Source organism: Epargyreus clarus, unplaced genomic scaffold, assembly GCF_041222505.1.
Source record: "Epargyreus clarus isolate Ecla_fem2 unplaced genomic scaffold, WU_Ecla_fem_2.2 ptg000033l, whole genome shotgun sequence".
NCBI lineage: Eukaryota > Metazoa > Arthropoda > Insecta > Lepidoptera > Hesperiidae > Epargyreus > Epargyreus clarus.
Window position 1 is genome coordinate 5041144 of NW_027332238.1, and position 13959 is coordinate 5055102.

At 42.8% G+C, this 13959-nt stretch overlaps 1 protein-coding gene across 1 annotated transcript in view; it reads left to right on the forward strand.

The window, feature by feature from the left end:
* LOC140755453 (uncharacterized) overlaps window positions 1–13959 on the forward strand; it is a 34637-nt gene that overhangs the window by 18978 nt on the left and 1700 nt on the right. Inside the window, exons 10-24 of the mRNA XM_073090716.1 lie at window positions 1316–1482; window positions 2619–2669; window positions 3115–3196; window positions 3858–3984; window positions 5053–5311; window positions 5978–6163; window positions 7057–7252; window positions 8414–8541; window positions 8603–8610; window positions 9267–9443; window positions 10218–10349; window positions 10870–11045; window positions 11757–11904; window positions 12474–12637; window positions 13391–13475. Coding sequence (XP_072946817.1) covers window positions 1316–1482; window positions 2619–2669; window positions 3115–3196; window positions 3858–3984; window positions 5053–5311; window positions 5978–6163; window positions 7057–7252; window positions 8414–8541; window positions 8603–8610; window positions 9267–9443; window positions 10218–10349; window positions 10870–11045; window positions 11757–11904; window positions 12474–12637; window positions 13391–13475 — 2086 coding nt within the window. The remainder of the gene's footprint in view (window positions 1–1315; window positions 1483–2618; window positions 2670–3114; window positions 3197–3857; window positions 3985–5052; window positions 5312–5977; window positions 6164–7056; window positions 7253–8413; window positions 8542–8602; window positions 8611–9266; window positions 9444–10217; window positions 10350–10869; window positions 11046–11756; window positions 11905–12473; window positions 12638–13390; window positions 13476–13959) is intronic.

Sequence of the window (13959 nt, forward strand, 5' to 3'; positions counted from 1 at the left end):
CTAAGTAAAATCTCGGTGAAGTCACTTAACAAAATTAATTCGATTCAGCCCCTTAGGAGTTAAGATACCACAGACAGATACACATTTCACGTTATTAAACTTATGACACCCTTATTTTTGCATCGGGTGTTAAAAAACTCGAGATAATAAGATTTTGAGTGATATCATCGCAGTATATTTTGCATACTTTTTTCTATACTAATATTATAAAGAGGAAAACTTTGATTGTTTGTTTGTAATGAATAGGCTCAAAAACTACTGGACCGATTTTAAAAAATCTTTCACCATTCGAAAGCTACATTATCCACGAGTAACATGGGCTATGAAATATATTTGATAAATAGATTTTGAGGCGGTACAAAGTTTGCCGGGTCAGCTAGTACTATTATAAAGTTACAATATTTCAGACTGACGTAGACTGAATACTCAAATTTTGCACAGTAGAATAGATTAGAGTGCACCAATTTAAAGTAATACATTTTAACCCCTGAGGGGAGCAAATGGTCAAAAGTTGAATATTAATATTTAAATTTATTATTTATACATATACACGTATTTAACATACATAGATGTTAAGATTTGCGATTTTACTCTCCATTTGGGCCCCTGAGAGGTTGAATTTCACAACGTAGTTTGATTATATAAATGTTTGTGTGTGTGCGTGTGTGTCTTTATTATCAGTGTACGTGAAGTGTTGAAATTATTTTGAGTTTTCGTATTAAAGATCGGATTTTGAGGCCTTGCATATCAGAAACCTTAGGAGTAGGAATGCATTTTCAACTAGATCTAGAGTTGATTCTATTTGAGTTTCCATATTATATATATCATCATTTCGTAAAATGTTATCATTGACTAACAAAGGGTGATCGGGTTCAGTATAAAACGCACGAAAAAAATATCTGAAGAATTTTCATTTTATTATACCGGGGTCTAGTTATACGTTCTGCGACCAAATTGTGATACCGATTTTGATTTGCTCTTATTTAGTAATATGATGTGGTTGTGGAAAGACATAACAGTGTGCGTAATTTCTAATTTTATCCCCTTATAGGATATTTTTTCTAAAATCTTTTTCATCTCTCTTCTCGTCGAGGTCGCGTTCTGATCCGGTAGTAGTTTAAGAACAAAATGTTGTAACTTTCTTCTTGTTGTTGTAAGTGTCTCCGTAGACCTATAATAAGTAAATATATTTCCTTTTATTTCATTGTCTTTATGTTTATGCCTTTCCGCTTCCACCTAACACACACGCACACACACACACAACTAACCGGGTCCCGAGCACACTGTACAACCATCATGGTACATTACCGCGCAGCTAACAATTCCCGCGCTGCAGCGCGTGTCTCGCCACCTGTGCGTGGTGTGCGGCTCGCCGGCCGAGACGTACTGCGGCCGCTGCGAGCTCGCGCCGTACTGCGGCCGCCCGTGCCAGCGCGCGGACTGGATCAACCGGCACAGCGCCGTGTGCCACAACCTCGTGCGGTGAGTGCCAAATTAGTGGTGGATTGACAGGTTTCAACTGTGGTAGCGCCGTGTGAATCAAGCAACATAGCGGCGTGTGGCAGAAACTTGTGCGGTGAGTGCCAGCTGTGTGGCGCCACCTGTGCGTGGTGTGCGGCTCGCCGGCCGAGAGAGACGGCAAGTGCCAACTATATGGCGGATTAACAGGTTTCAACTGTGGTAGCGTCACAGCCCAAAACATCACAGCGTCGTGTGCCACAATCTCGTACGGTGAGTGCCAGCTGTGTGGCGGGTTGACAGGTTTTAACTAGGGTAGCGCCGACAGAGGCAAACAACACAGATCCTTGTGCAAGAATCTTGTGGGGTGAGTGACGACTTTGTGGTGAATTGACAGGTTTCAACTACGGTACCGCCGTGTGAGGTAAATAACACAGCGCCTTGTGCAAGAATCTTGTACGGTGTGTGCCAACTATGTGGCGGATTGACAGCTTCTAACAGTGTCAAGGCATTGTATCAAGCAGTACAGTGGCGTGTGACACAATCTTGTGCGGTGAGTGCCAACTAGGTGAAGGATAAGCAGGTTTCAAGTAAGTAAGGTAGCGCGGTGTGAATCAAACATAGCACCGTGTGCCATAACCTTGAACGACGATTGCCAACTATTTGATAGATGAACAGGTTTAAACTTTCCCAGAGGCGATTAGTCAAACAAAACATAGCATAGCACCGTGTGTTACAACTTCATCCGGTGGGTGCCAATATTGTAATGGATTTTACAGCTTCGATTCAGATCTCGAGATTACAGCAAATGGCCTTAGGGCCTCGTTTGGTAGGTGCCAACTTTGTGGCGAATGGCTTACTGTCGCCCGTCCCACGTTGTGCTATGTGTCTAAATCTGGCGAGTGCCTATTATATGGCTGATTTACCAGCTTCTAGCTGGACAAACGCAGATAAAACAAGGGCCATAGTGCTGTGTGCTACAAAGTCAATCCAATGAGTGCACAATTTATGGAAAAAAAAATGTTTAATTTAGTTGTGTTATAATTTTAAACACGGTACTTATTTTGGAGTTGTTCTTTAAACAATTAAGTTTTTATCATTAACAACCGTTTATTTATGATGATATTTATTTGTTGATGATATTTTGTATTCTTTCACAGTTTGCCGAAGCCGCGTAAGCCGGTAGAGGAAACAGCAGACGTGGAAGTGAAGTAAGTACTGCTTACTATTGTTACTTTTGAGGAAGTTAATTTTTTAATACGCTTTTATTAGCTTGGGTTGTATGTAACGGAATCTTTGAGCTAAATTTCCACAACTCTGATTAATTTGAAACTTTGCACAGGTATCAAGGACCGATGGCAATGCAATAATTTGATAACAGTTTCCCATTATCCTATTAGATGAAATAATTCCCCAATTTATGAGTCACATGTGTCACAGACTAAAAAAATAAAAATAAATAATAGTTTAAAAAACACGCTTTTATTTCGAATAAACTAAAAACTAGAAAATAATTTAAGTTATTAAAATAATAATTCAATTCAGAGTAAAACACTTGTCCAGCGCGGTGGACTATGGCCTAATCCTCATTCTGAGAGGAGACCCGTGCCCAGCATGATGATGATGGGTTGCCTAAATATTTTTTTGTTTTTACAGTATAACACCAGCCCCGCCGCTCCGCAAGCCGCACTCGTCAGTGCAGGGAAACGCACGGGATACGACGGCATCAACCAACCAGGTATATTGGTTCTACCATTCAATAGGCCAGATCTAATAGTGTATTGGTACACATTAGTCTTTGTAATATTGAAGTTGCAAAGGAGGAGCAGCCTACGTGATGGTAAGTGGCTACTGCCGCCCATGGACATTTGTAATCATCCCCAGAGAAGATGAGGTCGGTCACAGGTATTATCTATGAAGACATGTTTTTTTAACATTGGATTGATTGAATTAGTCGCACATAATATTACAGATTAGAGTCCTACTGTAGGCCTTAAGTGCGTTGTTACACCTGAGGACTAAATTAGGACGCCTCGGATAAGTATCTAACCTTTGCCACATCCTTTTAAACGATAACAGTAGCATTTAACACTGTCGTTATTAGGCAGAAACAGGTGTGGTGGTGGTACCTCCGGAGTCGAAGCACAAAGAGTTCTACTTTAAATTTTGACCAAATGAATGAATGAATGAATGAATTTATTTATTTGTAAAAGCATGCGTTTATAAAGTAGTTCATACATAGTAATTGCGTTCGGCATACTCTACCGGTTGATCCGGTGTACAAATCTTTGTTAAATTCTTATAAATTAACATTACATACTTGTCCATTACAATTTACATAAAAAAATTAAAGTGTTATAAGTGTTATAAGAAGCAATCACGGTATCTTTTGGTTACAGAAAACATCATCCCATCAGGACGGTGAGAGCAAGCCTCAGAATAACCGTGGAGCGCGGAACAACATCTATAGGAGATTCGAAAAGAAACCTAATAATAACCGGAACGATGATAATCGTAATGGGCATGGTGTGTACACATTTTTATAATCTTCATATGTAAGCATAGATTAGTAAAGATTACTCACTCCTAACAAGAACATGTAACCAGTTTTGATAATTGAAATAATTGCGCAAAAAAGTTTTGCCACGTCTCCGTGCTAAAATGTCCCTAAAATATTTGAAATAATTATATATTTATTATGTAAATTAAGCAGTATTAGTTATTTATTCGTAAATTTTCTGTAAAAATGTTTTTATTTGTCAAGAATTAAAAAAAAAGAACTTACTAAGAAGCCGTTTGTGGCTTCATTCAATTTTAAGGCGGCGAAGTATCTTTACTAATCTATGTATATAAGTAACAGACCTCCTTTTGGTAAGTGCCTACGATAGATACGGCTAGAATGCTTGGGGTCGGCCACAGATGCGCCGCTACCCCTGAGGACTAAGCTGGAACGACTCGGAAAAGTCTGTCTCACATACTACACCCGTCAAACCAGAACACAGCAGCGATTAACACTGATCATCTCCGCTCTTGACGTTCGCACAAAGTCTTTTGACGCGTTTGGAAAAATGATTCGTATAAATTTTTACAACACTGATTGTTTAAAATAGGCATCATTAAATTGGTTAGAAAATTTTTCTATAAACCCTACCAATACCAGTTTTAATTTTATTTTGTTATAAATAGGAATATATAAAGAGAAAAACTTTGTTTGTTTGTTTGGTTGAAATGAATAGGCTCAAAAACTACTGGACCGATTTTAAAAATTCTTTCACTATTCGAAAGCTACATTATCCACGAGTAACATAGGCTATATTTTATATGAAATATATTTGATAAATAGATTTTGAGGCGGTAAAGTTTGCCGGGTCAGCTAGTATAATATAATATGATACGATTACGGACGTTATAGTCCGCGTAAAACTGCAATTCGTCTCTGAATACAGAAATGAAGCGCGTAGCCATAGTAAATTGTATGACTACACCTGCTCGCAACAACTTCAGAGCAGACAAGCAGTTTAGCGCGGATTATATCAGAAATAAATTCACTTCTTAACAACTACATTTAATCATTTTGCCCACGACCATTCACAGACAACCCATCAGCCCCTACAATCTCCAACTCCAAACCGACCAATCACAACTCGAGATCGAATGCGACGTTCCCGAAACCGGCCAATAACGACAAACCAGCACAAAACAAACAGCCGTATGTAGAAGCGAAAGAACCAGTCAAAGAACCGGTGAAGGAACCGGTGAAGACTGAACCGGTGAAAATGGAATCGGTGAATACATCGAAACCGCCAGGGTCCGTGGGTGACGTGACGCCTACGCGTAAAATGGTGCCTAAAAAGTAAGTTTTACAGAAGTTTTTTTTTTTTTTTTTTTTTATAATATAGCAGTAGCAGACTCTCATGCAATCCATCTGATGGTGAATGGCTACTGCCACCCATGGACATCTGTAATCAAAAATAGAATGATGGATAGATAGATGGATTTCTACCTGAGATCGGCCATAGGTATTGTTGACACCTGCACTGCTGCTGTGTTCTGGTTTGAAGGGTGTGGTAAGGGAGACATACGTTTCCGAGGCGTTCCAGCTTAGTCCTCAGGCGTAGAGGCGCATCTGTGGCCGACCTCAAGTAGAAAACCAATTTTATCTGGGGTTGATTGCATATATCCATGGGCGGCAGTAGTTTACCATCAGGTGGACTGCGTGCTCGTCTGCTACTCCTATATTATAAAAAAAATAAAAAATATAAACTATAAAACCAGCTTTTATTACTTGTTAATAAAAAAGAAAAAGGTAAAAACAATTTAAATCTAATGTATTATATTTGCGTTTTTATATCAGACACATTTTTTTTTATAAATAAAAGCGTGTTACATTATGATTGACAAACAAAAAAAAAATTCAGGTATTATAATGCTTTTTTAATTTGTTACGTCCATCACCGGGACAGATGAAACTAAATAGATGCTTGTAAGAAGCTATTATTAATGTTCTCTTAATTCCCAGTTACATACTAGAGACGTTAGACGTCGGCGACTTCGTGATGCTCTCCGTGGAGGCGAAGGCCGAGGACTGTGGCACTGCACAGCCGGGGTTCGTGTGCCTCGGGCTCACGGGGACGAGCGAGGCGGACTTCCAGCGGCTGTGCGGGGAGTTCACCGAGGTGTGCGGGAAGGATGATAAGGCTATCACGTGAGTTTGTCTTCACTTTTTGTGCGAAAAAGATACAAATTTTATGTGTAGATGATATTTTGTTAGGTAGCCCGTGGTGTAAGGGAGTTGGGTTTAATGTCGGTGTGATGTTATAACCCTGTGTTGAGTACCCGAGTGTGTAATATTTTCGTGCTGAATGCCCGAGTGTGTTATGTGTCCGTGTTGAATGCCCGAGTGTGTAATGTGCCCGTGTGAATGCCAGAGTGTGTTATGTGCCCGTGTTGGATGACCGAGTGTGTTATGTGCCCGTGTTGGATGCCCGAGTGTGTAATGTGCCCGTGTTGGATGCCCGAGTGTGTTATGTGCCCGTGTTGGATGCCCGAGTGTGTTATGTGCCCGTGTTGGATGCCCGAGTGTGTAATGTGCCCGTGTTGGATGCCCGAGTGTGTAATGTGCCCGTGTTGGATGCCCGAGTGTGTTATGTGCCCGTGTTGGATGCCCGAGTGTGTAATGTGCCCGTGTTGGATGCCCGAGTGTGTAATGTGCCCGTGTTGGATGCCCGAGTGTGTTATGTGCCCGTGTTGGATGCCCGAGTGTGTTATGTGCCCGTGTTGGATGCCCGAGTGTGTAATGTGCCCGTGTTGGATGCCCGAGTGTGTTATGTGCCCGTGTTGGATGCCCGAGTGTGTAATGTGCCCGTGTTGGATGCCCGAGTGTGTTATGTGCCCGTGTTGGATGCCCGAGTGTGTCATGTGCCCGTGTTGGATGCCCGAGTGTGTAATGTGCCCGTGTTGGATGCCCGAGTGTGTTATGTTCTCGTGTTGATTGCCCTAGTGTGTAATGTTTTCGCTTTAAATACCCAAGTGTGGAATGTTCTATTTTTGTGTATATACATTAACAATACACATAACACTGTCTGATTGATTTCACAGCCCATCCCCCGGCGAGTGCTTCGCCTACCTAGACGTTACAGAATCAGCGTGGTACCGAGCGCGATGCCTCTCCCGTACCACCGCGGCGCTGCTGGATGGCGGGCGGCTGGTGCAGCTGGACGGTGCGGAGTGTCGCACACTGCCGCCGGGCTTCGATCTGCCGGAGTTTTGTTGCGTGATGAAGGCTAATGTTACGGTGAGTGTGGGATTTTTGTGTAATATTTGTCTTGTTTGACAGTCGCGAAAATTTTGCCGAATAATTCGCCGAACAATCACGAGTATGTAAATGGCGCTGATGGAGTAATATATTAGAATATTAACAATGATGAGTGTGTAAACGGTCCGCACCTTTAAAACGTTCGTTAAATCCTTCAACTCGCACGTCGCAACGTCGCATAGAATTGACGAGCATCGTGCCTAGTAGCAAATACACCCGAGTAGGATATTTACCCACGTATTCGCGCTTATTCGTCTGCGCTTGTTGACTTTCTAATTGTCCCGGGCAACTTGTGTGGTGTAGCTCTACATTCGCTCGTACCGGTAAGTATGTAGTGTGACGTAGTACCGCGCGCGATGCTTGTCCTAATCGAAGGCTAATGTTACGGTATGTAAAAAAAAAATTGGTGGTACAGAACCCTGTTAGTGCGGGTTCGACTTGCACTTGGCCAATTATTTGCATTACTCACCTGTGAGTCTTTTCGTCATGTGGTGCCGCCGAACTCAAACCACACAGAGTTCTACCACTTTTAAATTAAGTACATGATCATCATCATCAACCCATTACTGTCCCACTGCTGGGCACGGGTCTCCTCTCAGAATGAGAAGGATTAGGCCATAGTCCACCGCGCTGGACAAGTGCGTATTGGTAGACTTCACACACCTTTAAGATTTTTTTATCTCTCAGGTATGCAGGTTTCCTCACGATGTTTTCCTTCACCGTTTAAGCAAGTGATAATTAATTTCTAATACGCACATAAATTTGAAAATCAGAGGTGCGTGCCTGGGATTTGAACCTCGGACCCCTCGTTCGAGAGGCCGCGTTTCTTAACCACTAGGCTATCACTGCCATGTACATGATACCACCCATAAACTATAAATTATGCTAATGACTCTTGGCACACAAAGAAATAACGTGTCAACAATGTAAATAGATAAAAATATAACCATATCTGCACATATTACAGGTCGGAGACAACATCGAAGCGATACAACAAGAATATAAAAAAAATACCATATCTTTATATATTACAGCTCGGTGACACCTTCAAGGCAATACGACGACAATATAAAAATAATAAAATACAACAACAATATAAAAATAATAATAATCATAATACCATATCTTCATATATTACAGGTCGGAGACAACATCAAAGGGACCATCCTGTCGAAGACTGCAACGGGTTACAAGGTGGCACTGGAGCACGCGGAAACGTCCGCGGCGATGGGCGAGGGCGAAGTCTCCCGCTGGTTGCCCGATGTGGAGTACCCGAAGCCCGCGACACCTGGTGAGACATTCATGCATACCACTTTTCATAATATACAGATACACAGATAGCAGACGAGCATGCAGTCCACCTGATGGTAAGTGGCTACTGCCTCCCGTGACATCTGTAATCAACCCAAGATAGGAGTAGATATTCGTACCTGAGGTTGGCCACAGATGCGCCGCTACCCCTGACGACTAAGCTGGAGCATCTCGGAAAAGTATGTCTCCCTTACCACACCCTTCAAACCAGGACACAACAGCGCTTAACACTTCACTTCTCACCTAAAGTTTGTCTGGTAGAAATCGCTGATCAGCGATAAGACCGCCTTTTGTATTGGTTGTTAAATTAGTTATTTATTTTTATATATATTGTTGGAAGATATGAGGGTAGTAGTTGGAGGAATCCTATAAAACCGATCATAAACGGTAGCTGGGGCTCATTCCTTTGTTTGCGTTCGTTCGGTTCGGTGTCGGTCTGTGCGATATATTGGTCCCTTGTACTGTTCTTAATAAATTGTCATTACGCTTGTCATTGTCTTGATGTTAGGTTCAGATTTGTACTAATTAATACGATTAGAGTTATCTGTCCTTACTGATTAAACTTGTGAGATTTTTAAGGTTTTTGTTAAATTAAATAAATTGATCGTTGAAAACGTGTGTAATAAGGCCTTTCCTTACAATAAAGAGTATCGATTTGAGTTTATCTAAATGTTAAATTCACTCGTTTCAGCCACACCATTGATTCCAGAAGTGCCTCGTCCTGATGTCAAGAACAACTCTACGGTGTTGTTGGTGGAGGCGAGCGCCGCGGACCGAGTGCTGGTGCGGCCCGCGGACACTGAAGCGATGAGGCGGTTCGATGCCCTGCTGCAGGACGTTGTCATGCACGGGATGAAGGGTGAGGGGTCTTTTTTTATACCTGGACGATAAGGCAGATGGGCTGCCTGATGCAAAGCAGTCATCGTCGCCGACAGACATTTATTTATTTTGTAATCCTATCTAAAAATTGGTATAAAAGGGGGACTTAATGCTAGAAGCATAAGCGGCAATAGCCATTTATTATCAGGTGGGCTACATACTCGTTTGTTATTCTTATACTTATTGACAGTCTTTTGGCAAAGGGAGATCTCCCGCCGGGCTAGGTGATCATGCCCGGGGAGCGGTCGTGCTCCGACAGTCTCAGTTCGGAGCTTGTATATATGCAAGATTCTTAGAAAACTTCGATAGCGTGATTCAGAATACTCGTGGCGCCATCTCTTGTCGAGTAGCGGGAGGTCGCCACAGTATAAAGTAAAAAAAAATCTTATTGACAGTGGTCACATACCATCATGTGGACTATAATTATGCTCGTTTGCTAATCGCAATCATGTAGAACTCCGATTACTTATGGCTGTCTAACAATCTAACCATTTCCTGTAAGGTACCTTCCATAACAATTTTCTATATATAAAATTCTCGTGTCACAATGTTACTTATCATAATCCTCCGAAACGGCTTCACCGTTTTTCACCAAATTTTATATGCATATTCAGTTGGTCTGAGAATCGGCTACTATCTATTTTTAATACCCCTAAGTGATAATGGTTGTTCACTCTCAAATTTTTTTTTATTTATATGGCAACACAACGTTTGCCGGGTCAGCTAGTAACTCATGTAATGTACCCATTTCCAGCGAGTCCGCTAACGGAGCCCCCGCAGCAGGGGCAGACGGTGGTGTCGAAGTACGAGGGGCTCCCGTACCGGGCGCTCTGTCGCCGCACCAACGTGAAACAGGACAAGTATCTGCTCGAGTATGTGGAGTTTGGTGAGTGGTGCTGTAGTTGATGGACTCGTTGGAACTCGGCCTTTTGAGGGGTCCGAGGTTCAAATTCAAGTGATGTAACTTTGATTTTATAATTTTATGTTTGTTAACCTATTACTATCACAATCCTAGGCAACGGATCTGCTCTCAAAATAAGGAGGATTGGGCCATAGTCTACCGCGCTGGCCAAGTGCGTATTGGTAGACTTCACATACCTTGAACCTAATAGATTTTCTAAATTCTAAGTGCATCTATTACGGTTCAAAAGATAAAAGCTTGCGACAGATAGATAACAGAGGGTTAGTAATAGAATTCCGTTTTTACTATTTGGATACGGAACTGTTACGCATGACCTATGCAGCCTTAACTGCCATGCTTATTGCTGCATATACTTTCTTTAAGGTATAAAATGATAGGTCGGCTCTCACTCAGAGTCTGCTCTTATATTCTATTCCAGCTACATGTTCCTAGTTAATTTATCGGATAATATTATCGGATGATTTTTAAAGTTATTTTTTTACAGGCAACTCGGAGATAGCTCGCCTGGACAGCCTGTATCCGTGCCCAGAGGAGCTATCGCTATCCAGTCATCCGACGCAGGTGTCGCTCGTGAGGCTACAGACACCGGCCGCGGGCTTCACCGCGCCCGCTGTGCAGTACCTGGAGAGGATACGCGATGCTAGCGAGGAGTTGCTGCTCGTGAGTTGTTCTTGTGTATCAGACATAGCTCGGATAGATAGTAGTCGCGTCGCAATAGCAAATTGTAGATATTAGCGGGACTGCGACAACGCGGGACCCCCCGCTGCTCTCGCTCGCGGTTACGGACTACATGTTAACAAAACCTGTGCGCAACAGCTTCAGAGCGGACTAGAAGTTTGGCGTGGACTATCTTGGAGAAGGTACGGGATGGTAGCGAGGAGTTGGTGCTCGTGAGTTGTTCTTGTAGATCAGCGATAGAACGCCTATAGTCCAAAATAGGTGTCCAAAATGTCCAAACACTACTACTACGCTTTCTACACTCACAGCCCCACATTAGGATACCCTGAGTCGTGGGTGCTATGGACACACACAGACATATACACCCTAAAACAGAAAGCTTAATTCATCATTTAAAAATCTGTCTGGCCGGGCATCGAATCCGGAACCCTCTGCGCGTCAGACCGGTATGGTGACCGCTCCGCCATGCGGGTCGTCAAACAAATGTCATTGTCAAATTTGAAGCAAACCCTATGAAATTTTGTATTTGATTTTCTGGATAGAAATCATTATATTTAATACCTTTTTCGCTGTATATGGGAATATCAATTCTTTACGGGTAAAAATGGTGGTTGGAGAAAGTTTGTAACATTTTTTTTATTTTAAAATACTCGTCCACCTATAATAATATTTAATATTTTTTGTTATCAACAGACCATCCCAAGCGGTGCTGCCACGGCGTCGACGGGTGCGGAGGTGTGTCTCGCGTTGGCGAAGAACAAGGAGTCCGTCAACAGGAAGGTGACGGAGATGTGCACGCCCGAGTGGAAGAAGCTCGAGGAGAGGGGCGGGGATGTGCTCGGTGAGTTCGGAACGTTTTATTTATTAAAATTTAATTTAATAATTACACACACACAGACACACGTATTTTAGATAAAGAAAAATAAAGGTTACATAAATATATTTGAAGGTGGTAGAACCCTTTGTGGTTCGACTCCGGCGGCACCACCGCCACACCTATTTGTGTTATAACAGCAGTGTTAAGCGCTGCTGTGTTTTGGTTTGAAGGGTGTGTTAAGAGAGACATACTTTTCCGAGGCGTTCCAGCTCAGTCCTCAGGGGTAGCGGTGCATCTGTGCCCGACCTCAGGTATGAATATCGAATCCTATCTGGGGTTGATTACAGATGTCAACAGGCGGCAATAGCCACTTAACATTAGGTTTACTGTATGCTCGTTTGCTACTTACATATTATAAAGAAGTTTTGCAATGGGCTACATTGCTACATAAAGAGATAAAACTCGGACAAGATTTATCTCTTATTTGAGGGCAGTTATAGATTGGTAGTGACTGCGAAGGATTCTATTATCTGTCTCTTTAAATCATTATTTAATATCAGTATTGGATCGTATAAATAATTTCGTTTCAACAGAGACGGCGGTGATAATGCACGACGATCTAGAGTACTTGGAGCTACCTGAAGGTGGTTGCGAGCTGGACGTGCTGGACACGAGCGCGCTCGGCTGCGGCGTCGTGTCCGCCTGCCAGCGCGCCGCGCCGCACGCGCGGTACGTGCTGGGCCCGCTCACCGACCGGGTGAGTGCCTATTGTGACACGCAGAGACAGACAGACACGGTGATACCACACACACACATTGTAACACACAGGGACAGAGAGACACGGTGGTACGTATACAGACACAGCGGCACGTGCAGGCAATCACGCTCGCGCGCACACGCACACACTTACACACACACACACTTACACACACACACCCGCGCGCACATACACACACATACACACACGCTCACACACACATGCACGCGTACACATACACACACGCTCACACACACATGCACGCGTACACATACACACACATACGCGCGTGCGCACATACACACGAACACGATTACAAGACACACAGGCACTGTAACTCAGCGACACACAAGCAGTACGTGCTGGGCCCTCTCACCGACAGGGTGAGTGCTGTGACACACAGGCAAAGACACATACACAGCTACACGTGCACACAGTCACACCATGACCTGCTCTCACTGACAAAGTGAGTGTTGTGACACACAAATACAGAGAGACACGGTGGTACGTATACAGACACAGCGGCAAGCGCGGGCACACACGCGCGCACATACACACACACACGCACATACACACACGCACATACACACACGCACATAAACACACGCACATACACACACGCACATACACACACGCACATACACACACACACATACACACACACAGCTGTGGTGTGTTCCTTTCGTGGTATAGAGCAGTGTATTTGAAAGAGTCTGTTAAATATTAATTTAATCTGTGTTGTCTTGTTCACAGATGGCAGAGTATTGTGAGAGTGAAATAGGCAAGGAGCCGTATCTGCCAAAAGTCATGGAGGTGTGCATAGCAAAATGTCCGCCTTGTGAGTATTGTGATGTTTAAAATCTTTGATATTTGTATAAATATATTTATCTATAATTTTGCACATTCTAGTCTATTAGGTTTGCTACTAAGGTGGTAGCAATATTATCTGGGGTTGATTACAGATGCCCATGAGCGAAAGTTCTCATTTACCATCAGGTAGATTGCATGCTAGTATGCTATTATGAAAAAGCAGTGATAACCTAGTTAAGAAATTCAGCCTTTTGATCGAGGGGGCCGAAGTTCAAATCCCAGGCACGAGAATCTTTGATTTTTCAAAGTTATATGTGTATTAGAAATTAATTAGTATTTGCTTAAACGGAGAAGGAAAACAATGTGAGAAATTCTGCATACCTGAAAAATAATACCTACATACCTAAAAAAGAGTTTTCAAAGGTATGTGACGTCTACCAATGCGCACTTGATAAGCGCGGCAGATTATGGCCTAAACCTTGAAGACCCGTGCCTAGCAGAGGGACAGTAAT